The sequence below is a fragment of the Sinohyriopsis cumingii genome, chromosome 12 (genome assembly GCF_028554795.1).
Source record: "Sinohyriopsis cumingii isolate HCF-2022 chromosome 12, ASM2855479v2, whole genome shotgun sequence".
NCBI lineage: Eukaryota > Metazoa > Mollusca > Bivalvia > Unionida > Unionidae > Sinohyriopsis > Sinohyriopsis cumingii.
The window spans coordinates 26,644,935-26,671,261 of NC_142972.1; the positions used below are offsets into that span (position 1 = coordinate 26,644,935).

The 26,327-nt window shown below is 40.8% G+C and overlaps 1 protein-coding gene across 1 annotated transcript in view; it reads right to left on the reverse strand.

Annotated features, from left to right (window-relative positions):
- The window catches only part of LOC149786134 (uncharacterized), a 30,446-nt gene extending 7,938 nt beyond the window's left edge, over positions 1 to 22,508 (reverse strand). The window contains exon 1 of the mRNA XM_089978120.1: positions 22,282 to 22,508. Coding sequence (XP_089834246.1) covers positions 22,282 to 22,498 — 217 coding nt within the window. The 5' untranslated portion in view covers positions 22,499 to 22,508. The remainder of the gene's footprint in view (positions 1 to 22,281) is intronic.
- Between the last annotated feature and the right edge of the window lie 3,819 nt (positions 22,509 to 26,327).

The window sequence follows — 26,327 nt, forward strand, 5'->3', positions numbered from 1 at the left end:
ACAATACGAAGGCTTGATCAAGTGTAAAGTTTTGCCTCCCACGAACCTATACCATCCCGTCTTACCTCACCATTGTCAAGGCAAACTGATGTTTCCCTTGTGCCGTACTTGTGCCGAAACGTGCAACCAGGACAAACCTTGCCATCACAGCCAGGAAGAACGTGCCTTGACGGGAACCTGGGTCAGCGTGGAATTGTTCAAAGCTCTGGACATGGGATACCAACTGTTAGAAGTGTACGAAATTTGCCACTTTCCCAAGACACAACAGTACCACAAGGGTGACCCTACTCAGAAAGGCATTTTCGCCGACTACGTGGATGCCTTTTTGAAACTGAAACAAGAAGCCAGCGGCTATCCTTCCTGGTGTCACACTCCCGAAGACCAAATACAATTCAAAGAGAAATACTACGAACAAGAAGGCATCTCTTTAGACCACATCGAAAAAAACGAAGGCAGGCGATCGTTTGCCAAAGTGATGTTAAATTGCTTGTGGGGAAAAATGGCACAACGACCGTGTTTACCCAAGACGGAATATTTGACAGAACCTTCCCGCTACTTCCTGATGATTCACGACAAAACCAAATACATGAAACACGTGGACGTCGTTCGAGAGGATTTGATCTTGGTCAATTACGAAGAAGATCTGAACTTTGTACAAGACGACCCTTTTGGAAATGTCATCATTGCGGCTTACGTGACAGCTCATGCTCGCTTAAAATTGTACGAAGCTTTAGAACTGTTAGAAGAACGCGTCCTGTACTTTGACACGGACAGTTGCATTTACATCCATCACCCGATTCAACATCACCCTAGCATCGAAGGAGACCGTTTAGGAGCCTGGACAGACGAGCATCCCGACGACAAGATTCTAAGTTTTGTCAGTGGCGGTCCCAAAAATTACGGCTACCAATACCGTGACAAACAAGGAGAAGTGCACACGACGTGCAAAGTGAAAGGACTGACTCTGAATCATCGTACCAGTCGAGTGGTCAACTTTGGGGTATTGAAAGAAGCCTTGCAATCGGGAGAGGATGGAAACTTTAAAGTGACCACCTATCAACCGAACAAGATTGTACGTTTACCCACTCACCACATCGTCAGTCGACCCTTGGAAAAAGTCTATCAAATTGTATACCAGAAGCGAGTGCGACTTCCCAATCACTTTACGTTGCCGTACGGTCACGTCGGTATTGGTCTGTATATAAAAAGGAACCCTAGGCAAGATCGATAGTTCATTGTTCATTGAAGTAACTTACCATGTCGTTGACGAAGAAGAAACCAGATTGGTTTGGCTTGGACCCAAGAGGTGGCCCAGTATGCACGAGAGTTATTCAAGGAAAAAAGTTACTTTTCAACCCGTGTTAGTGACGGTGCCAGAAGAACCCATCACCCAGGACGGGACTGTTGTGGACAGGCCTGAAAGACCCTTTCGGGAGGACACTTGTGTGACCTTACCCCCTACTATAGAACTGGTTAGAACTTTACCCAAAACATGCTGTACAGACACTTGTGTTTATTCCACGTTCATGGTTATCATGTGCCTTTTATTCTTGTACTTAAGCCTTTGGCTTTTATGTATTTTTGTCTTTCGTATTCATGTTTAAAAAAAAACATTCAATAAACGTGTTCTGAGAAAAAGTATATAAACTCTTGTCTTGTTTGTTTTCGTGTCACAAGTGACATTTCTCACACTATGGCTACCTCTGCTGTCTCTTATCCCTCTTCCTCTACTGTCAAAGTCATCGACGAACACTTAGATCGTGCCAGTTGGGAGGCTTTAACATGCTCATTGCTGGACCTAGCGGTTCAGGCAAAACCGAATTCGTCAAACGTTTGATCGAACATAAACATCATTTGATCGATCGACCCCCTCAACGAATCGTGTGGTGTTACAAAGAGTGGCAATCGGCGTACAGCCTCTTGCGAGAAAGTCAAGGCGATTCCATCGTGTTTGTGGAAGGCATTCCTAAAGAAGACGACGGCATCGTCTCTGACTCCCGTCAAACCCATTTGGTCATTTTTAACGACATGTTAGGAGAAGATGAAGAAGAAATTAAACTGTGGTTCACGCGCAAAGGGCATCACCGTAATGCCAGTGTCGTTTACATCACCCAAAATTTGTTTCAACAAAGTAAAGCCCATCGCACCATCAGTCTCAATGCGCATTACGTGGTCTTGTTTAAAAGCCCTCGAGATAAATCGCAAGTGCAAGTCTTAGCCAAACAGTTAGGAACGCCTTGGCTGACTCAGGCGTACGACGATGCCACTCAAACTCCACACGCCTATTTACTCGTCGATTTGAAACCTACGACTCCCGAGGATTTGCGATTTCGTACCCACTTGTTTCACCACTGGTGCCAAGACGGTGGGCCTGTCCTGTACACGTCTCCGTCCTCGACTTCATTTCACTCCACATAAAAAAATCTATAAAAACCTCAGACCCTTTTTCGTCTGTCTCACTCTCAGTGTGAACATGACGTCCCTTCAGTCGCATCTTCCCGTCAAATTGATTCGTGCCTTGTATGGCATCAGTCGAGAAAAAGATCCACAAACACGAGCTCGTGTCTTAGAAGCTTGTCTCAAAGAAGTCTTACGATGGTTCACGGTGACGGCACGTCAATTACTCCAAGGAATCCTTCAGATTCCTCATCAAACCAAACGCTTTTTTGATCGAAACAAAGTCGCTTTGGTCCAACTGGCCGATCCCCGCATCGACACTCAAACCAAAAAACAAATCATTTTGAAACCTGGAGGGAGCGGTACTCTAGGAGGGGTCATCATTCGCTCACTCTTAAGATGGGATCCTAATGCCCCCAAAGTTATACCCAAGACAAAAGTCCAACGAAGCCCCAAGAAGAAAAAGACCAGGTCCCCAAGGAGAACTTCTCCAGTGGCAGGACCCTCCTCTGACCAGACACCACCACCCCGGAAAAAGAAAAGAAGCCCCCAGAAAAAGAAACAGAGAAAAAGTCCCCAGAAAAAGAAAAGTCCACAGAAAACTAGTCGCAAGAGAGGCACTTCGGCCAGGACGCAACCTTACACTCGCAAACCACGACCTGCCACGGCGGTGACTGCGTCTCCGGCAGCCTCACGTTTGTCCACTTCTCCATTAATGACACCCAGAACTGAAGAGTACTTGGAGACGTTGATCACACCAAGAACTTCTCCGTTGATGACCCCCAAAAGAACTTCCCCAGTGGCAGGACCTTCCAATTTTGTGGCAGTGGCTGCTGCTCACAAAGTACCTTCGCCCAAAATCAAAGTTCAAGAAAGATCGGGCATGTTACAAAGTTTACTGGATTTGTCCAAGCAAGAACTGGCTCGATTTTGTCCGTTACGTACCCCTGCACGACGTGTCATGCCTGTCCTCAAACTAATACGACGTCAAGACAATCAGTGGCGACGCGTTCCAGTATAAAAAAGGCCTGTGACCAAGTCGGGGTATCAGTGTTTTTTGGTGCTCCTGAAGACTCAAAGATGCCACCCTCCAGAAAACCCCAAGGAAAGAAAAGGAAAGGACTGCCACCACGTTTAGCCAAACATGGGGACATGTTATCTGTCCTGTCCAAAGCTTCTCCACCCCTACGAAAAAAACTCATTCAAACAGCCTCGAAAGAGGTCATCGATACCGTGTGCGAATGTTGTTTGAACGTTTTGAAAGGCACGATCCCTTTGTCCAAACACCAGAAACAATGCTTAGGCAAACATCGTCACGTTCTTCGCCAAATGGTTCAAAAGAAAATTCCCATTCGTCAAAAAAAGATGTTAGTGCAACGTGGAGGTATTTTACCTCTCTTGTTAGGCCCCATACTGAAAGGAGTCTTGGGAACCATGTTGGTAGGACTGGTGGGAGCAAGATAAAAAGACCTCGGAAGTTCCAAGATCTCAGAATCGACCCCTGACAACCCCATGGAAGGACGAAAACTAGCTTTAGTGCCTTACAAACGATGGATGGAATACCATCGGTGGCAAGAACAACACACCCCGTATTTACCTCCCAATCCCAATTTGAGCGAGATGTCCCAGTTACAACACGAATTGCAGTCCTTGATGGATCGCGAAGATTTGTCCGAAACAGAAAAATCGCAAAAGTACGGTCAACTCTTGCAACGACTGCAACTCTTTCACCAGAAAGCTTGAGACGAAACAGCTCTTCCCACTCTGAAAGATTTTAAGACCTTGATGAAAAGTTCAGCACCATCACCAGTACCAGAACCAGTACCAGTGACCAAGACAGAAAAAGCAAAAGAAGAAGAAGAGGAAGGGTTTCAAACTCCACCAGAAAAAGTACGCAAGTTAACAACACCACCTACCTCCAGAATTGGATGGATTAAAAAGATGATGGCCACCCCTTCTTCCTCACAAGAGAAAAAGAAAGTGAAGACAGAAGTGAAGACAGAAGTGAAACAAGAACCGATATCCCCCGCTCAGACATCCTCCTCCTCTTCAACACCTATTGCCGGTCGCACACGCACAGCATTGCAATCCAAGAAAATACCCCAAGAGAAAAAGAGTAGCATCCTCCAAGAGTGGGTGCCTTATTAACACACCAACCAACACAAAAAAATGGAAAAAGTCTTAGCCAGCATTTACCACGATCCCTCCCATCCTGCAGGTTACACAGGAGTTCAAAAATTGTATCGTGCTGCCAAAACGCGACTGAAAAGTCTCCGTTTACCTCAAGTGCAACGATGGTTACAAGAACAAGCTACCTACACTTTACACAAACCCATTCGACGCAAGTTTGCCAGAAGTCGCACCCGAGTGGAAGGCATCGATCATCAATGGCAAGCCGATTTAGCCGATGTCTCTCATTTGGCCAGCTACAATCGTGGCTACAAATATTTGTTTTGTGTCATCGACGTCTTTTCCAAATTTGCCTGGGTCGTGCCCTTGACTTCCAAATCCAGCAGCGAGTTAGTGCGAGCCCTGCAACGAGTGTTGAAACAAAGCGGTCGTCACCCTCTTCGATGGCAAACGGACAAAGGCACCGAATTTCTGAACCAAGCTTTCCAAAAAGAATTAAAGAAACGTGACATTCATTTTTTTACCACCGAGAATCCCGAAACGAAAGTCAGCATCGTGGAACGTTTTCAACGCACCTTGAAAGAACGCATGTGGAAATATTTTACGCATCATCACACTCTGAAGTACATCGACATCTTACCGCACCTGGTGCAAGCGTACAACCAATCTTACCATCGAAGCATCGGACGTGCCCCGCAAGACGTGACTCCCGACAACGAAGTGTTGGTGTTTGAGCGCCTGTTTGGTACGTCCCCGACGAGGGCTGTCCCCAAGAAAAGTGGAATGTTGGCCGTAGGAGATTGGGTGCGCATTGGCAAAACCAAACGCACTTTCGACAAAGGTTACTTACCTAACTGGACGACCCAATTGTTTCGCGTCACTGGACGAGTGCATGGCCGTCATCCTGCCGTCTATAAATTGGAAGACATGAACTGAGAAGTGCTCAAAGGAACGTTTTATTTGCCCGAGTTACAACGTGTCACCAAAAAAGAAGACGACGTGTACGACATCGAAAGCATTCTCGAACGCAGAACCCGTAAAGTGGGCAAACGACGTGTCAAAGAAGTCAAAGTACGTTGGAAAGGATATCCACCCAGTTTTGATTCTTGGATCGACGCTTCGCAAGTCATCGACTATAAAAAGAAGTGACCATCATGCCTTTTCACACAGACGCAGCTACGTCGACCACTCCTCCTTCACCTAGTTCTTCTGTGCAAGATTTACAAAAACAACCCTTGTGGGCGTGGTGTGGAGAACGTGTGCCTAAAACGCAAATCGTCTTTTTCTGCCAAATCTTCGTGGTGTATTGTGTCATCGGGGCAGCCATTGCCAATTTGAGTTTGCAACAAGGAGACAAACAATTGTGGACCATTTTATTGAGCAGTTGCATCGGTTACCTGCTTCCTAATCCCTCCCTGAAATTCACCTCGAACGGGAACCCCGGGAACCTTGTGTCCAGTGCCAGTGCCAGTCACCACTTCAACCACTACCAGAACCCCATTTTAGACGGAGACGCGCCTCTGACGTCCACTAACCCCTCGGACAGCCACAGAACTCTGGAATTATGAGTCACCAAAGCCAATTTTACTTAACTTTACCCAGTGACAGTTCCATGGAGGTGTTTCCCAAGAACACGTTGTGCTGTTACACGGCCAAATTACCTCAGGCCATCCAGTTAGATCACGAAGCCCATTGGGAAGTGGCTTTAGTAGAAATCATTCACCCGACCCAAGTCCTCAATGTCCTTCCCAATCAAAATTTTTTTGATGTGGAAGTTCATGACGAGCAAATGCAACAGTGGATGGATAGCAATGTCAAATATGACAAGAAAACCCGTACACAAAAGTACACCACCTATCACTTGTTCATTCCCCCAGGCTATTATTTTAGTGGTCAACATTTGGTCAGCACCATAGCCTCCAGGTTTAATGTCGTGTTTCTGAAAGCTTTGGAGCATGTCAACAAAAGTGTCACCATGGAGTACCACAAAGCAGCTCGTCGCTTCTTGATGAAATTTGAACGAAGTAAAATCATGTCCATTTTATTTTGTCCTGAATTGTTTGACATGTTGAGCGGAGACATGGACATGAGAAAGGCCATGCTCAAGAAAAACGAATTACCATCGTTTACGACAACGAGTCTTTTAGCAAGTTATTTCGTGCCCCGGTAGAACTGAACCAAGGACTGAATTTGATGTTCGTGTATTCCGATGTGGTGGAGTACAACGTGGTGGGACACACCTCCGTACCGTTACTGCGTGTCATTCCTTTCAAAGTGGATTCTGCCACGAACACTGACGAGGAAGGTGGAAACTCTTACCACGTCCACCGCGAATTTGTCCATCCTCACTATTTGCCTGTCAGTAAGTCGTATTTGGACACGGTCAACATTGCTATAAAAGGAGATCTGGGACAAAATATTTCATTCACCAAAGGAAAAGTCACGGTGAAACTCCATTTTCGAAAACGGTTCTCTCACGACTCTTAAGTCATGTATCCAGTGTACCGAGGGGTTGCTCGACAGCGAGGACACGGCTTAGGAGATATGTTGAAATCGGCCTTTCGTTCGGTGGCTCCGGTGTTGAAACCGATGGTGACACGCGGATTGCACGCCTTGAAAGATGCGGCACTGACGCAAGGCAAAGAATTTCTCCAAAATGTCATCATCGACAAACAAAACCCTAAAGAAGCCTTCATGAGGGCAGGCAAAAATGTCTTGCTGCAAACGGGCAAAGACATTTTAGGCCAACGAGAAACACCTATAAATGCCCTGCACGCTACCGAGTCAGGCATTCAGCAAGGACAAGGCAGAAAGAGACGACGAAGAAAACACCCTTTCACCAGACTTCAAGCGAGAAAGGCCAAGAAAAGAAGAACCGTTCGAGACTTAGACGTTTTCGATTATTGAGAAAAGAGACAAAAAAAATGATGCACCGAGAATCTTGCGCTTGTTCCAAGACGGAACTGGATCTGTTTGCCATGCCCCCCAAGAAGATGACAATGCAAGGATCCCAGTGGGTGGAATTTCACCCCGTCTCCTCACTGACCGATTCCGCTCCCATCGAGTTTGAAATCAAAGGACAGCCCGAAGATTACATCGATCTGAATAGCAGTTACTTGTACCTGAAAGTCAAAATTCTAGATAAGACTGGAGGTGCTATAGACGATGAAGCAGTAGCTCCCGTCAACAATTTCATGCATTCCTTGTTCAGTGGAGTGGACTTGTACTTGAATAACAAACTGGTCAGTAGCAGCATGGATACTTACCCTTATCGTGCCTGCCTGGAAAATCTCTTGACGTACGGAACAGATGCCAAGAACACTCATCTCAATGCCTGTGTGGTATGGGAAGCTGACGAACCTACCAAGTTTGAAATATTGGAAACTGATGAAAAGAAAGACAACAATGATGGATTTGTAGAACGAAGAAAGAGAATCACGGGAGCCGACACAAGTTTAGAACTGATGGATCGTTTGCATTTGGACATGTGGTTGCAAGAAAAGTATTTGCTGAACGGGGTGGATGTCCGCCGCCTGAGACTGAATCGTAGCAGTGCCGCTTTCCATTTGATGGCTGATAGTGACGGTTACAAAACCAAAATCCTAGAAGCCAGACTCTACGTACGCCGTGTGGAAGTGGTACTTAAAGTGGGAAACGACATCAGTCAGACGTTGAGCAGAACGACTGCCAAGTATCCCATACGACGCGTGGAAGTGAAAACCTTCACCATTCCCAAGGGACAGCGATCCATGATCGAAGATCATCTGTTCCAAGGACAGTTACCCAAACGTTTGATCGTTGGTATCGTCGAGAATACAGCCTTCAACGGAGCTGCCGAAAAAAAATCCTTTCTACTTTCAACACTTTGGCGTGTCCAAAATCGAAGTCAGTCGCGATGGCAAGACCTTGTGTACCAGACCTTTCGAACCTGACTTTACCAAGAAGAATTACTTGAGATCGTACTTGTCCCTGTACGAAGCCACCGTCCAGTTAGGAACCAATACCAGTCACGGTATTACGTACGAGGATTATGCAGGAGGCTACGCTTTGTGGGCTTTCGATTTCACTCCAGACCAAGGCAGCGACGAGGGACATTTCCACCCTATAAAATCCGGCCAGATTCGTGTGGAAATTCAGTTTAAAGACCGAGACACTGATGAAACGGTGAACGTCATCCTGTATGCAGAATTCGATAATACCATAGAAATCAACAGTTTGAGAGAAGTCATCCTAGATTACTAGAAACCATGGAAGACTGTTATCCCTCTTTACCTAGTGGAGAAACTTTTAGTGTTGGATTATTGTTAAAAAATGTTAGAGTTGTTGTTGTTTAGTGTTAAGTGATTTTTGAATAAAAAATGTTGTGTTTTGAAAAAATTGTTTGATGTTATATTGTTGGATTATTGTTAAAAATGTTAGAGTTGTTGTTTAGTGTTAAGTGATTTTTGAATAAAAAATGTTGTGTGTTGAAAAAAATGCCTTTGTCTTTTGTTTAGCTATAAGAATGTTGGATTGATGCTCTTTCATTTCTTACTATCCCTCTCATGACACTCACTAAACGTTGCGACTCAAAAACCGTGTGGGGGATGTTTTCCTTCACGCCCGCTCTTTGACTTTAAGAACCGGGGTTGTTTCCAGTCTAACCATCCATTGTCGACTCATCCTCCTACGAAGATGTGCTCCAAACTAGCTAAGCTCAACGAAGCCTACGTGAATTTGCATAGGGTCAGACACAGTCTGATACCGAAGCCAGAAGAAATAGAGAATGTGAGAATGTTAAAAGTCACTGAAGACCTGATAGAAGAGCTCTTCAGAGAAGAAATGAACAGGGAAAAAGAAGAATGGACAGAGAAGTACAGACTTCAGAGACAGCAGCAACAGCAGCAACAACAACAACAGCAGCAGCAACCTGAAGCTGACAGAGGCTTTGTCGATTGTCGTATCGACACCAAAGAGTTCTTCTTCTCTTTTCGAAGAAGCAGACCTATCGCCAGAAAGTCTATCCTCAGAGGACATCGCATTCTTAGAAACTAAAAAAGAATGCCATAGCAAACAAAAAAACAGCCCTTTTCAGGGCTACCCAATACTCCAGAAAAGAAATAACAATCCGTTTGCCAATGTGTGTAGGTAGAGTAGTGTGAAAATAAACACTAACTCTTTTTTAAAAAAATGTGAGGGTATGTGTTTGTGTGTTTGTGTTTGTAAGTGGTTAAGTAAGTTGGTATGGATAGTAGATTAAAATGATGTCTTTTTTTTTTTGGTGTTTGAGGTGTAAATTTGGGGTTAGATTGGATTGCTTTGCGTATGTGGATAGTCTATTGAAGTGATTTATAAAAAATTTTAAAATAGTGATGGGTAGCATAAAAAGTGAGTGAGTGTTTCTTTTAGGTCCGGGCGTTGTTGTTTTTTGGTCATGATGTAGGTACGATCAATTTTATGTTTTTAGGGGATGTTTTCCTTCACGTCCGCGCTTTCACTATAAATTGAAACTCGTTCGGCAGTCCAACTACCCTTGTTGATTGATCAACACCAAAAATGAACACGAGACTGGAGAAACTGTTGGAACTTCATGTGCATCTGGAATATGCCAGGCGCATATTAAATGAACTGGCCGCGGAAGCCATTGTGGAGGAGGGAAGGATAAGAGAGGAGGAGGAAAGAAGAAACAAAGAAGAGGAAGAGAGAAGATATAAAGAAGAAGAGGAAAGAAGATACAAAGAGGAGGAGAGAAGATACAAAGAAGAGGAGGAGGAGGTGGAAAAGGAGAGAAGAAGAAGAAATTTCAGAATCCCAGAAACCGAAAATTGGGATTCTGAAGCCACATATCCTGCCTCTGCTCTCTCCCCCCAAAAGGTAAAAAGTAACTGGGGGATAAGATGTGTATGCGGCGCCAGGCCTGGAAGGTGCCACCATTAACCAGGTGTCCATGAAGTTCCAAAAAAACAGCCCTTTTCAGGGCTACCCAATACTCTAGAAAAGAAATAACCATCAATTTGCCAATGTGTAGGTAGAGTAGTGTGAATATAAACACTAACTCTTTTCTAAGATAGTGTGAGGGTATGTGTTTGTGTGTTGGTGCTTGTAAGAGCTAAGGTATGTTTGTGTGAATAGTAGATTATGGGTTTCTTTATTGTTTCTTAGCGTATGTGAAGAGTATAGTTAGGGTTTTGTAACCGCTCACGTACGATTGTGTGGATAGTAGATTATGGATTTTGTTTATTGTTTCTTAGCGTAAGTAGAGAGTATAGTTTGGGTTTTGTAACCGCTCACGTACGATTGTGTGGATAGTAGATTATGGATTTTGTTTATTGTTTCTTAGCGTATGTGGAGAGTATAGTTTGGGTTTTATTATATGAAATGAGAAAAGTAGGGGATGTTTTCCTTCACGTCCGCGCTTTCACTATAAGAACCCACAGTATTCGTCGTTCAATCCATTCCACAAAGAAGATGGCTTCTAACCAAATGGACAAAATACAAACATTGCAAGACGTTTTAGACAACTTAGGAATGATGGAACAGATGTTAATAAGACCATTATTCCTATAGTCCCCATCGTGTAAAGATGGAAATTAATAACTTAAAAAAGGTAAAGGACAAGATTAGTGGTGTCATGAAAGAGATAAAGGAGGAGAAGGAGGATGAAGAGGAAAGAATAAGAATAAGCAAATGGAACGAAAAAATTGAAAAAGAAGAAGAAAATGAGAAGAGGAAGAAAGAAGAGGAGGAAGAGAAGAAGAAAGAAGAGCAGGAGAAAAAAAAAGAAAGAGAAGAAGAGAAAGAGTGTAGGAGATAAAATAAGAACTTGGTGGAGAAAAAGAAGAAATTAGAAGCAGAAGAAGAAGAAGAAAACCCAAAGGCCCTTTTCAGGGCCAGCCATATTTCTCGAAAAGAGATAGCCTTTCCATTGCCTACCCTTTTTTAAATTTAAATTTAAATTTAAATTTAAAAAACTTTAAAAAAAAAAAAATCCCATATTCAATTCCTCTTGTCCCTAGACAAACCCAAACTCTATTCCCATGTTAATTTCCCTTGTCCCTAGACAGACCCAAACTCTATGTTAAATTCCCATTGTCCCTAAAGTGGCCCAGCGTTTTTCTCCATGTTAAATTTCCATTGTCCCTAAAGTGGCCCAGGGGTGTTTTTAATGCTAAGTCCCATTGTCCCTAATGTGGCCCCATTTACTACTAGCGTTGTAAAATTTAACAAATAATATATTTCCCTAGAAAAACAAGTTAAAAATGAGAAAACGATCTTATGGTTTTACGAATCAAACCCAAAAATAATCCAAGAATAATCCAAGAATTAAAATATAGAAGTCCTAGTAATAATAAGTCCTAACGAAACTGAGTTCGAATCCCGATGAAATCCAAAATGGAAGGCGATGACGTATAATGTGTTCAGCGTCGTACTGATGTGTCAACAGTTTTTTGTTGAATCACAGATAATAATATTCCAGTGTTTGAATTCTGTGTAATTTTTAATAACTGTCCTTTTCCAAGAACTAATTTAGAGCACAAGTATTTCCAGGGAAAAATAATCTCTTGGAATCCAAATAATTTGAAGAAGAAAACAATAATTAGCCCCCAAAAGAACTGGTCACACCATAAAACACCTGGACGTCTCCAGTGTTAAGGCAAATAATGACTATTCTTTAAAAAAACACGACGCAAAACAGATGCCCGGACGTGGGTCAATCCACTGTAAAACCCTAACTGATACAAGTTATTTGTCACTTACTCAAAAATTAAACCTATCTTTCACTCTATGAATCTTACTCTGAGAAAGAATTTAAGTTTGTTTTTTTTAGAGTTATTTACTTCAACTCTTACTCGTTCTGAGTCAAGGTCAGGAACTAGGTCAGCATTAGATACAAAGTTACTATTATAAGTTGTTTACAAAATAAAGTCAGGTCAAATAGAACTGAAGTGAATTTCTGGAAAATGTCAAATCCAGTAAATAAATTTACATTGCAATAGGATGTAATGGAATAAAAAAAAAGTAAAAGTAGCAATCAAACATATACACACACGTATCAGCTCAAAGATAGATTTTAAAAAAATGTCGCGCGTGCGGCAAAACGATTTCAGTTTCTGATCCTGCTAATCTAAATACAGCAATACGGTCATTTATTAACTGGACCATGATTTTTCTTAGATATAAGCATGCCGTCTGTGATTCAACTAAGGCACGCCAGATGCTAAGTAAGATCTATATGAGAAAACCTGACATACTTGTAATGTTAGGACATTCCCTCTAATAGCCACTGTAAAGCAAGTTCGTGATATTGTAGCTTAGTAGTATATCAGGATTCATACGCTAGCTAAGCGAATAGCATAGGTAATTGGCGACGAAGAAAAGCGTGCTCATATTGTAGCTACTAAGGCTGTCATATTAGCACGACAACTACAAGTGCCTAAATGTGAGTGACATAAACGATTATTGAGCAATTATTCAACTCAAATAAAAGCCAGGTAATGACACGGTGAAATTATTAAATATGCCATCAGAAATTATATTAACAATGCAGCATGCAGATACCATTGTGGTTAAGATGGAAATATTATTTATAATGCATTCAATTATGCCACTTAATGATGCATCTATAATCACAACTCGATGTATCCGTAGCGGTGCTGAACCGTAAAGACTCCGATTCCCTTAATGATGAAACAGACACAGCTTTTTTTGCAATCATTCTTGAGACGTTGGAAAAATTCACCAATACAGGATCAGGATCGACTGTAGAAAGAAGTTCCCCGTTAAATACGGTTCCGGGGTCGAGTTACATTTTGACGGGGGCCCCGAGTGGCCGAGTGGTCTAAAGCGCTTTCCGTTACGGATCATTGCCATCTCACCTCTGTCTGCGTGGGTTCGAGTCTCGGATTCAGCCAATGTGGGTATGTGAGAAAGCTTGCCAGTAGCTTCTCGTGGGTCGGTGGTTCTTTCTGGGGTTTTCCCGGGTTCTTCCTCCACCATTAATGCTGGCCACCATGTATAGCCTATCGTGTTCTGAAAAATGGCGTAAAACTCAACAACAACAACAACAATAACATTTTGACGCTAGCAGGTATTAAGCTACAGCTGTAGTAAATATGAAAAAAATGAATACGATCGATGTTTTCAAGTGCGCTCTTGTCTGCAGCCCCTCCCCCCCCCCCCCACGGTGCGATAATACAGACCAAACTCAGAAATATAATTCACATTTGGGTGAACTTAAATTTGATAACCTCAAGTTCCTTGTGCTTATAACCATCGTCACTAAGATTAGACAACTTAATCCTGGCATAGTGGTTGATATATTTGTTTGGAATAAAGGCATACAGCTTATTCGGCAAACGAAATACACGCACATGCAGTTCAATATAGGTTTGTTATTATTGTACAGTCTGCAATCACAATACCATTATGCGTGAATAAAAAGTTTCGCACACATAATATGCAGGCATTGTAAGTACGAGGTTAAGAAATTTCAATTCAGACACTGTATGCACATATGTAATACGTAACAGCTCCTTGATATGTATAACTTTTACTGCGGTGGAGTCGGTGAAACGCTGCAGCTCACTATAATGCCAGGAAATTGGTTAAACATTCTGAAATTATAGTAGTGGAACAAATAAATTCCTGAAAGCAAGACTTCAAAATCTCGAGCATTCCCTTTTCCAACAAAATTCAGTCAAATACAATGGAAGTTGTTGAACAAGTCATTTGCGGGTTTTGTTTTACTGTAGTAAGATGCTACGGAAAACTGAACAACCAATTTGTATTGTGGTCATGACTTGGTTGATCTGTTTCTTAAATCACTCGAGGTTAAGGAGAAATATACGAGACAACAGCTCTCGTCCCTCGTGGACATGATTATGATAATGATAACATTAGCTGTATCTGCGTTGGCACTTTAGCTCCATTCACGTGAACCTAAGCAATTGTTGTTACATTTCTGGAATGGAAAGAGTGGTTGCACACAACACGTGCAATCTACAGTTGCGAATTTACTCAGAGAAAGCTAAAATCCCTGTGGTGTTTCATAACCGGAGCGGGTATTATAGACACTCATCATGTAAGGAGGCGTCACATCATCAAAGGTGCCAATAAACGTAATCCTCAATAACATGGAAAAATACATAACGTTTAGTCTGGGTCACCTGTTACAGTTTTTGAATTCCAGTGTGGTCCAAGCTAGGCATTACCCTTGTGAAAGATTTCTTTACAATCACAAGTCAATATGGTACCGTGAATTTTGACAAGTTGAAGTTGATAGCTACAAATGGAGCGTATCCTTACGAGTACATGAGTGGATGGGACACGTTTACTGAAACTCAAGTTACCACTGATCAAGGCATTCCGTTCATCGTTGTCTCTCATTGATATTTCTGTCAGCAACTATGAGCTGCAAACAAAGACTGGTCAGCTTTTGATTGCTTAAACCAATATGATTCATTATTTGTATTTGAAATTAGACGTGCTTCTGCTGTCTGCATTCTGTTAGGCGCTTTGAGATAAGGCACTACATGTATATAGTTTCGATCCTGCAAACTACTTTTCATTTAGGGTTTCTGAAAAACTGTCATTTTTGAAAAACAGCTGTTTACTGTTTTCAATTTTCAATTTTCAATTTTCAAAAAACAGCTGTTAACAGCTGTTTTTACTGTTTTTTCCATATTTTCACTAATTTTACAGTCAACAGCTTATTTTTGTGATGAACATCGTTTTATTATATATCTTTCGTGATAAGTTCTAAATTAATACATTTTTACTTCTTATAATAATATTTCAAGAATACAAGTGCATTAAGCGACTTGTCTGAGAGACGCGATCTTAATTTTGTACAGAAATTCGTACAGACCGAAAAAACTCTTTCAACGTCCGTTGATGTCGGTTTAATGGATAGAATTGCGTTGTACAATTTCTGGAGATTTTCAGTGCGCTGGCCAGAGTTCCTGAAGAGCGTGAATTCGGACTTGAGCCGTTTGAAACTGTCTTGCCCTCCGACTGCAATTGATGATCCATCTTTTTGAAGCAACAAATTCAATTCATCTTGAAGAGACAAGTTCACACTTTCAGCATCATTTGACGACTGTTCGACGACATGTTCTACATCGTTGACTTCAAATAGACGAGACGCTAGATTTCCTGCGAAAGTAGACCTGCACACCTGCGTTGTGCAGTATGCGCCAAGCCAATGATAGGTCCTGCACTCCACGTGCAGAATGCAGACCGCGATGACTAGCAAGCCGAGCAACCCGATCGCCAAGCCCGGCATAACGGTGAAGCCGGCCACGACCACAGAACGTTGGAGCTTCAGTTGTAGTATATTTTTGTTTAAAAATTTCCGTTAGAAACAGTAAAACAGTTAGAAAAAAAAACAGCTGTTTACTGTTTTTTGATTTTGGACGAAAAACAGCTGTTTTACTGTTACTGTTAAACAGTTACCAGAAACCCTATTTTCATTACCGGGAATGGCGTGAGATGCTCTGCTGTCAGAAACTACGGGTGAGTTCGAATAACACACCATCATAGATCAGTATGTATTTCCTTGTCGAGCAATTCATAAAGATTCACAAGTACAACACAATGACAGTAATGACGGTCACTTTTATGATGTCCATACATGCTTTATAGAAGCTACAATTATTATACGCTACCACCGGAACCGCTATCGGCGTCCCGACAGCGGCCGTCCCCGTATCAGTGTGAGCTCATAAACGATCCTGGATTCACGTATATTGAATGTACTAAGGTGCAAGCAAACCTGAAAATTAAAAATAACTATGCAGTTCACATATGTAATTTGCAATCACAGTCAAAAATTGAAGCTGAAGCCTACAACGCATATACACATTGGAGCCTCAGTGCCGCGCTTATCGAAACTCATGTACGAGTTTTATTGTGATAAACATCAAACCGTGGTACGATAACAACATCAAGATGCTGTGCATGGATACCAATTCACTTATTATGCATATTACCACTAATGACGTGTACGAGGACATGGATGAGGCATGGTTCCATTTTACATCAATGAGTTTGCGAAAGATTATTCACCATTTAGTAAAGAACTTAATAATGTTGTTGATATGTTCAAAGATTAGTGCTCGGACAAGCCTATCGAGAAATGAGTGGGAATACGCCTAAAATGTACTCGTTCGTGGTCGGGTCCGGAAAAAAATTCAGAAAGGCGAAAGGCGTCTTTGGCACGATTGCGCAATAGGATCATTGGTATGATATGTATGTGATATGTCTTCGCGACCGACGTGAAATCGCACATACAACAAATATGATCTGGTCAAAGAAACATCGGATGGATGTGTATCGTTGCAATACAGTAAGTCTGTCCACGCTACACGCCATACGCTATCACTATTTAAGCATACTGTCACATGCAGAGTTGCAATAACCTTGACGGGAGTTTCTTATCCAGGAAACGACTTGCAATTCCTCTCGCACAAATGCAATGTAGAAGCCTGTGCTCCAACCAAATGGTATTGCATGCCTTTGCTTTTTGAGAGTGTCTATCCGGCTTGAGTCTATAAAGAATCAATGGATCAGTCAGTAGCAAGAGGTCGCCAGCGAGCGTTCTAACTACTCTGGTACATAAATAAAAAGAACGAAATTGTTTCAGAGAGGGTCTAATGGATCATTCTGTGAACAATTGTGAAACTTTTGTGCTTCGGCAGGTTTTAACCCAAATGTGCGTGTGTTTTCATTATTGAATGCTTGTATAATGGGTAGGGATGTACGAACATCCATGGTATCCTGGCAGGATCAATAACACTACCGTAATCATTAAGACCCTAGTTTCCGTTTCCCATTTAGTTGCCAGAAATATATCAAATATAAATTCCGGTGATTGCATCTCTGTTTGATCTGCAGCCCGAATTTTCATGCAGCATCGCACACAGTATGAAGACTTGATGGTGATATACAAAATGTGATATTCTACATGGCATAAGAGAAATTCACTGAAACTGACTTTTATATTTAGCCAAAGCTAAAACAACCCAAATATGATTACATGTTTCCAAAGTCTGTTCGTGCGTAGATCATAGGATCGGCCGGCTCAGGGACAACCCAACTGTTGGTCAATATCATTTTGAGATGGTAAGCAGACAATCAACCGTGCTTTGATGGACTCCTTCCACCGTTGATATCTTTTCCACTGTTGATAAAGTTCCTGCCATTGACGACCTTGATATGAGTTCAGACAGTTGTGTCGTGTACGACAATATGATGGATCAACAGTCCAAGAGAATATATTCCCGGGGTAGACACGAAACATTAACCTGATCTATATGAAGCAAAATTATTTAGCAAAAGTACACACATGTGCCTAAAGTGATTCGAGACAACTACAACACGTTAATGAGGCATTAACGAGCAAGGTTTGGCAAACATTCATTGAACTTTTGTGTGATGTTACTTACTCGTGGGATGAAATTCGGAATACATTTGCGGAGGTCACAGAAGAGTGGTATAGTTTTCTTATTATTAACTTGGCTGGTGGACCACTCAAGTATCAAGCCTGTTTGGACATGATACAAAACGAAGTAGAACCAGTAAACTTGCCAGTGATGGTATAGCAGAGTAACGCTGCCCTCGGCCACCTGGAACTTATTCATAATGTTATAGCAGGGCAGATCTCACAAAGGGGTTTGAACATACGTTTGCACAACTACCCAACCCAAACGTTAAACCGCAGAATCTGGTAGAACAAAAGTTGCGCGAATCGCCGGGGAGATATTTGGTCCAGTTGTCATGAATGCCCTTGTCATTTAACAGTTACCAGCGCATATGGAGCATTTTCAGCAAGACACCAAGGAACTTGATGGAAATATTACAGCGACACTTGAGAATCTTCCGTCAGAACTACTACCTGTGTATCAGTCACTGCTGCGAACTGGGAACATTTTACAATATCAGGCCATAGGTGCATTTTTGAAATCACTTTAAATGCGTTGTCGGACTTCCAGCGGAAGTATTCGAGCTTGAAATCAATAAATAATGAGATCCGACGGATGATCACAATGGCGACAGGTACGGAATCCATCATGTACATACGCGTACATCAGCTCTCACCAACTCTGCGACTTCAATCGAATCTCAGACGTACGCAGTTAATATTTGGCAGTCGTTGTTAAGAATAGTTCTTATTTGGTCTCAATTTCTTAATGAAATTTACCGAAACGAACTAATCTTTTCCATGGGATGGAATTTAGCGCCAGACGTTGTCATGATCAACATCATTATTTAGGTTAATCTGACCTGTGACACTATCAGTGGTAGTTATGAAGCTTCGGCCTTGACAACGCAAGCGTCTTAGGGTTATATATTATTTGGATTTACATCGACTCAGGCCAACAGATACCATTTCGTTTATATGGCAAATTACGGACGTGGTCTTGGTAATCTTGTTTTGGATTGTTTACTGTCGTATCAAAGGTGTCCGCAGCCATGCCTTCGCGTGCTGCAACAATCACTAACAAGTTACAATGTGAGACGTTGATAGCATCAAAGATGATGCTGCAGATAGGTTACAGAAACTGGGATTACGGTCTATTCAATCGATTCTAGAAAGGCTACGACAATGAGTGATTCAAGCACCACCAAAACATGTTACACTTCCATCGACAACAACATTGCCACCCCCGGTCTCAAGCAATGGTAGTATATGGGCCGGCATCAAAACATTAACAGACGTATGCATATATCTCAGCACGAATTTTGTACGTTGTAACTGATTTATTTCTTTTCATATGAACACTTGGACCTGCTAGTGCAGTCTGTGGCTGACATGTACTTTTCATGCACGTGTTACTAATCTGAGTGGTCCCCCCTTTCCCTATTTTCAGATGCATTGACATCATACTCTCATATAAGGTTCTATTGTTGGTGAGCGCCAGTAGCCGAATGAGGGTTCTTGACACGCCTATATAAAATTCGTAATTATACCTGTTTGCGTTTTCAAACAGTAATATCCTACGACGAAGTTAAGGTTGGCCTTAGCGCACGCAGCTAGCAAAAATCAAGAACGCAGTACGAAACAATTGCTGGGTTACAACGGTTACATTCGGGCAAAGTTAAATGGAAATATTCATGTGTGGTTCACACAAAACGGCCAAAGGAAATACCACCTCGGTGACATCAAAGTTGTCAAAGTCAGAGGTGGCAGAAATGCAAATTCCGGTGCAATATTTCCATTGGTGTCAATGACATTGATTGTAGTCTTGCCGCTGATGCGTCCATCGATCAATTTTGATTTACTCACTATCGGGAAGTCAATGAAACGTTTTCAAGGTGTCTCTATGCGTGACGAAATTGCATCATTTAAAGGATTATCAACCTGGACTTAACAACTGGGCTTGGAACTCAGTAGCATAAATGGTGACACCCAAATATCCTTTATAGTTTTACTCGTACGCGCTTGTACCGTCACTTCAGGTTGTTAATTATTTAACCCAAGGCAGTAGACAACCACTGTTTTATTCAATGCTACCGTTGCAAACTAGCCTGGACATGTTGCTGTTAAAGTGTTGCGTGCAATCGAGCGTTCATCAACTCGATAAACGGTTATTGATTTTACATTATCACGTGGGAAAAAAGATTAATAGTATACAGAATGTCTATGACGATTACGAACGCTCAACCACCCGACGCTGCCACCCTGATGTGAATCTGACTAGGTTTGCAATCAAAGCGGACTTATCTGAATTTACCAGACTGGTTGTTACTGACTTTTATGGGGATTCAAAAGTTGCGTATGTGATATCAGCCATACCCTCATTACCACTCATAGTAACATCTTGCTTGGTGTTACATTAACCAGTGAAGGAGTGGAAAAATATAAATATCGTAAATGGTCAAGTGGTTTTCACTGATGACGGGCATGTGTCTGATAAACCTAAATCACACTTCTTAGAAAAGTACGCCAGTCAGGATCTTACATGTTTATCTTAGCCTGATACATATGCAGTAGCAATAATATTAAATGAGGGCCAGCGTGGTAGACCACTAGTAATGCATACCACCATATGCACGTGGGGTGCAGTAGCAATAATATTAAATGAGAGCCAACCTGGTAGACCACTAGTAATGCATACCACCAAAAACGACAATGGTGGAGAATCTTTTACATAGGCATTGTCAATACTACAGGCTCGAACAGATGAAAAATTCAATTCGAAGGACTCAACATCTTTCCAAAGGTGCACTTAGCCATCGTTTTGATGTTTCTGTTTAAGATCACGTTGTCATAAAATGGGAGTAGATCGTAATATTGTCATAAAGGGGAGTGGGTGGTCACGTTGTCAAAAGGAGAGGCGTCACATTGTTATTAAGGGAAGGAAGTATTTTCATTGTTAAAAAGGGAAAGGGGTCTCTGTGTCGTGAAGGGAATAGTTGGTGACAAAGGCTTCAATGTTTATCAAAATGTGTAAACATGTGTACACATGCATGTTCTGTTAACATACATGTTATGTTTCTTATGGCAAATAGCATTGTTTAAAAAATTCTTATGCCAGCATTGTCAGTAAATCTGCTTTATTTGATGTGCAAAACTGTGTTTGATATGCAATCAATTCTCGTTAACTTATCTTTCTTTTATGGAGATGCCACATACCGTGATAAAATCGTACATACTTTATGTTGTTATGGATTTAATGCAATTTTTCAGCACAGGATAGATTATACATAGCGGTAAGTATATCTGGAGGAGGACAAACGAGGAAGAAGAAAAAAAAAACAGACACATGGTAAGCTTCTGGTAAGTTTTCACATATATCCACGTTGACCGAGTCGATACTGGAACCTACGCGGGTATAGGTGAGATGTGAGTGATGTTTAAAGGCGAGCTCCTTAGACCATTCCGTCACGCGGATCCCCAGTACATATTTAAGAAAAGAATTAGTACCAACATCCTAGTAAACAGTCTTCATAAGCTGAGGTGTTTAAAATTTTCATTTCGAAGTGTAGTTTCTGCATCAATGTCATACACATGCATGTTCGTTTGCACTAAGCCTTTGCCGTGTTTGGACCATCCATACACTTTTGGGGTGGAATTTAACAAAACTATCCAGCCCAAATTACTTTCAAAAATATTCATGCTGCTTTTCGCAGTAAAAGGAGAACTAATTCGATCCATTCTATTACTTACTGATCTTGATGTATAAGAAAAACCTCCAGGTTCAAACAAAATCCCAGCACACCCCCACCACACACACGCACACGCACACACACACACGCACACACACACACACACACACACACACGCGCGCACACACACACACACACACACACACATTGCCTCGGAAATTAAATGGTCTGTCAAAATTGCCGCTTTAGTGGTGGTGATATTGTCGTAATATAAGAGTAGTGACATTGTCATAAATGGTAGGCACTGGCGACATTTTGATAAACGAATGGTATGATATTGTAAAAAATTGGGTACGGAGACCACGTGGTCTTAAAAGGGAGGTTGGTACATTTTTTGTCATAATAAAGAAGGGTGGTCTTTTTTATTGTTAAAAAGGGAGCGTGTGGTCACATTTTCTGGAGTACAGTATATTTTACGCATTCCAAGTTTCTTTAAGACGGAAATGCTTGTCATGGAATATACTAGCTAATATGTAAATATTCAAAGTTTTCTTCAATTTTGAATATTAATGTTTAATATAGTTCATCTATTCTGTTTTCTGTCGTCTGTTTTTGTTTTTAACATGCCTTTCTATATTTAGAAATATTTCGTAATAACATACGCACCTCGGTATCTAAGGATAAAAGTTTCCTTATTGCCGAAACTGTTCTTCTTCATTTCCAATTCAGGATGACGTATAACAACGATTAAGATTATCACTGCAGCAAGGGAGATACCAACAGCTAATTTCCTGGCATTAAAACTACGTCTCGTCTGACTGAGACAGCAAATTTTCTTCATAACCTGCATCATAATGCCGTTTGCTTGTCCAGCAACACCCATATGCTCCAATAACTATTGTCTCGCTCACGGAGGTACCTGAAATGAAACCTTCTATGTGGATTAGGTTATGTCGATAACGTGTGTGTACGAAAAACAAGACTACAACAAAGGCAAAGTGGATATAAGACACCGCCAATATACGGATATTTGTATAAAGATATCCAGTTTATAAAATGTCATTAAAACATTGAAACTGATCTTCAGCACGTTGTTCTAAATCAGAGACATCGATAATAAAGATGTACCCCCACTTCGGTTGTAGAATCGCGTGGCAATTTTCATAAGAGAGAGAGAGAGAGAGAGAGAGTGTCTTGTCGGTGTTTTAAGGAAATGCCACTCTGCTCCTTTTTCAAATGTAGACCTACCGTAAACATATTTACAGTAAAATAATCCTATGGTTAAAAAAGAATCAAGCAACCATGACTGAAAAAAAATGGATTATAAGCGTTCTGGTATCGAGTCTGTACAATCAAAATACCTCAAAATCAATAATCAAATTGTAAAATTTTAAAATTGAGAAATTTGCAGAAAATGCACAAATATCTTAAATAAATTTCTAAATCAAACTCGACGAATGAATGATGAAGACATGCCTGAAGACTTCAATACAAGATCATCCAATTCCAAAACAAGAAAGACATTAATAAGCCATCAAATAAGGAACCAATTAAGTGGTACTAATAAGAAAAGTTTAAGCAAAATCACAACGAACCGATGTATATATTCATTTTAGAGACTCTTAAATAAGTACAGCTTTCATGGCGATAACAATCAAACTATTTTTATGAATAATTGAGTAACATTAAGCCTGTCTACTCAGGAAAAACAACACGTTTTTAGTGATAGTTTTATCATAGAAAAATGCATATGAATATAAAGTACAGTCGTCAGATGGACGATGTAATTGAACTTGTGAAATTTAGTGCAGCAAAAAATTAAAAATATATACATTTGCCTGAAGCAGTTTAGAACAAAGAAGCTTGTATCATAACAAAAAATACGGATAATAAATTTTGTGCTTTATTATAGTTCTATGTTTTTTACTTCGCGGTTGCATCAGTTTTAAATACCCCACCCCCAAAAAGACGTCCAGAGAATCCAACAAAATACAGTTCAGATTTTGATATAGTCACTGATTACTGAGATCCATTTCACTGGCACTCATTTGACCTAAAATTGAATATTTGCACCTGATTTTGTCTTAATGTTTAAATATTCACTTGGATTTCGAACTGATATTTCCCAATCATTCTGAACCCACTCTGTTTGCTTCACGTGGAAAAACACGTTTCATTCATACCGTGAAAATATATTACTTCGCCATCTTTGTCTCTGATGGTGATTCTCAGCCCGTTACAATACATCTCTGGACTTGTTTTCAGTTACTATAAACAGTTTATGAAACAATGTCGCGATGAAACACATTGTTCACAATAAAGATTCGAACATACACGAGTAATATCAATTCTAGTAATGATTTTGTCCAGAAAAATGTTCCGATTTCGAGGGTTTCAAGTAAGAGTTTAACGTTGTTTTTTCTGAGTTCATCGTGGTATAAACTGTCAGTTGCCGACTCACACGGCAAATAACGCCCGAAGGGCGTTATGTAAGCTGTGTGAGTCGGCAACTGACAGTTTATACCACGATGAACTCAGAAAAAACAACGTTAAACTCTTATAATTGAAATTTTAATTATTTGTTATGTTATTTTGTTTGCATCATTAAAAAACAGAAATCTTAATTGAGCGTAGTAATACATGTTTGTGGTTTTTCTGTTACGTAGGTATTTATAGCACTTGGGATGTCCAGCTTGATCGCAATAAGGTCATCATAATACCAATCCTTCAACCAATGGAAGCCAATTTTTTTCAATTATTTTTTGTTTGTTTGTTAGAATGTTGTTTGTCTTTAATGCTTACTTCATGTCTGCCTTAACTGGCGGTGTTTATCTTATGCTGTACACGTGACTCTATTTATAGAAGTGGAAAAGTAGTTCTCCTTACAGTTCATACAGAAATGAACGCAATTCGTTTTGATCACGTGGTAACATTCTGACCAATGGAAATGTTACTTTCCTGTACCAGCTACTGGCATTGCAATTATAAAACTGTAACTTAATCAGATTCAATTGATAACTGTATAGTACCCTGGTTGTTTGGAACAATAGCTGGTTATTTATATTTGTTTGCAGTGTATGATTAAAAAAGTGAAACAACTTTACTTGCAGAACAAATAATAACATTCCCGACACAGCTGCTCCACCACCTATCAAATAAAGGTATGCAGTGGGTGCGCTAATTTCGTCGTGTGATTTCAGGTACTATTACAGTACCTTGTGCGTTCTTCAAACATCAAACGCTTGCATTTTAAATGCACGAGAACATGTCCTTGCAGACATTGTTCCAATTTTGTTTCATTTTGCTCACCTTTCATTTATTTTGCAATGAAATGTATAAGATTGATTAACATAAAATGGAATATGAACAAAGAATTATTGGTTGCAAGAATGGCAGTCCTCATTGTACTTGGAGCATATAGACTTTGAAATAGCTTTCGACGGTGCAAACAAAAAAGTTATCTGGAAACTCCTCTGGCACATTAGTGTGCTCACCAACCTCATTAAGCATTTATACCATCATGCAGCCTGTAGTGTCATCCATAATGGAAAGAGAACATAACAGAGTTCTGCCTCATTCACCTATGATTTTGGCAGGGTGATCGCTTGGATAATTCATTAAACATTAAAGCAGAACAAGAGAGGCATCCAATGGTCACTCACAAGCTCCATGGAAGATTTTGACCTCGTAGACGACCTTTTGTTACTGTCCCATAAAAGCCAACATATGCAGAGAAAAGCAAATAAGCTAGGCGATGAAGCAAGAAAAAATAGTGGACTCAAAGTAAACGAAGCGAAAACCCAGATTATGCAAGTTAATTTAAACAAAACGTGAGGCAGACAGACTCTACGAAAACAACACGGAGGAGATGCAAATATTCTCATACCTTGACAGCCGTGTGTCAATGAATGGGGTAACAAAAGATATTGAAACCAGGATCGGAAAACCACAAATGCCGTTAAACCTGCGTGGACATCCGTCATTCTCTCGACAAAAAGGCAAACATATGATATTCAACAGTAGAATCAAACCGCTATTGCTATACAGAATCAGTGGCAAGTAGAGTCAACATCAGACTATAGTCATTTGTCAGGGATTTTCCCCGATATGTAATAAAAATCAGATGGACAGAAACAATCTTTAACAGAAACACCTACCTGCACCAATGAGACATCCAAGAGAAAGTGGTATTAGATAGAACAATCGCTGAGGAAGACAGCAGACAACATCATTCGTCAAGCCTTATGGTGTAACCTGTCTTGGCAAGAATATAGTGTGTTGGATAAGGAAAACAGGCACACGCTCCGCTGAGGAAGAGATAATATGGCGGATAGCACCTGAGGGAGATCAAAAAGAAAGCGGCATAAAATAGAGGGTGAAGGATAATCAGTGCATAGGCTCTTAGCTACACGAAGAACATTAATGCACGATGATGATGATGATTATGATAAGTATAAGGAGAAGAATTGTCTGGAATATTACACAGAGTAGAAGAAACATTTTTATTTAAAGAACATGTAGTCAGTAAAATAAAAAAGACAGACTTCAACACATGTGTTATATGTTGGGAAGAGAAAGACATAAATGAGGCTAACAAGACATTGTTGATAACCATGTCAAAAGAGTCAAAGGTAAATTTCTATCAAGAAATCAATGGTCGCTGTAAAGAACGATATAAATGTGGTATAGAGCAAAAGAGAACACGAGAAAGA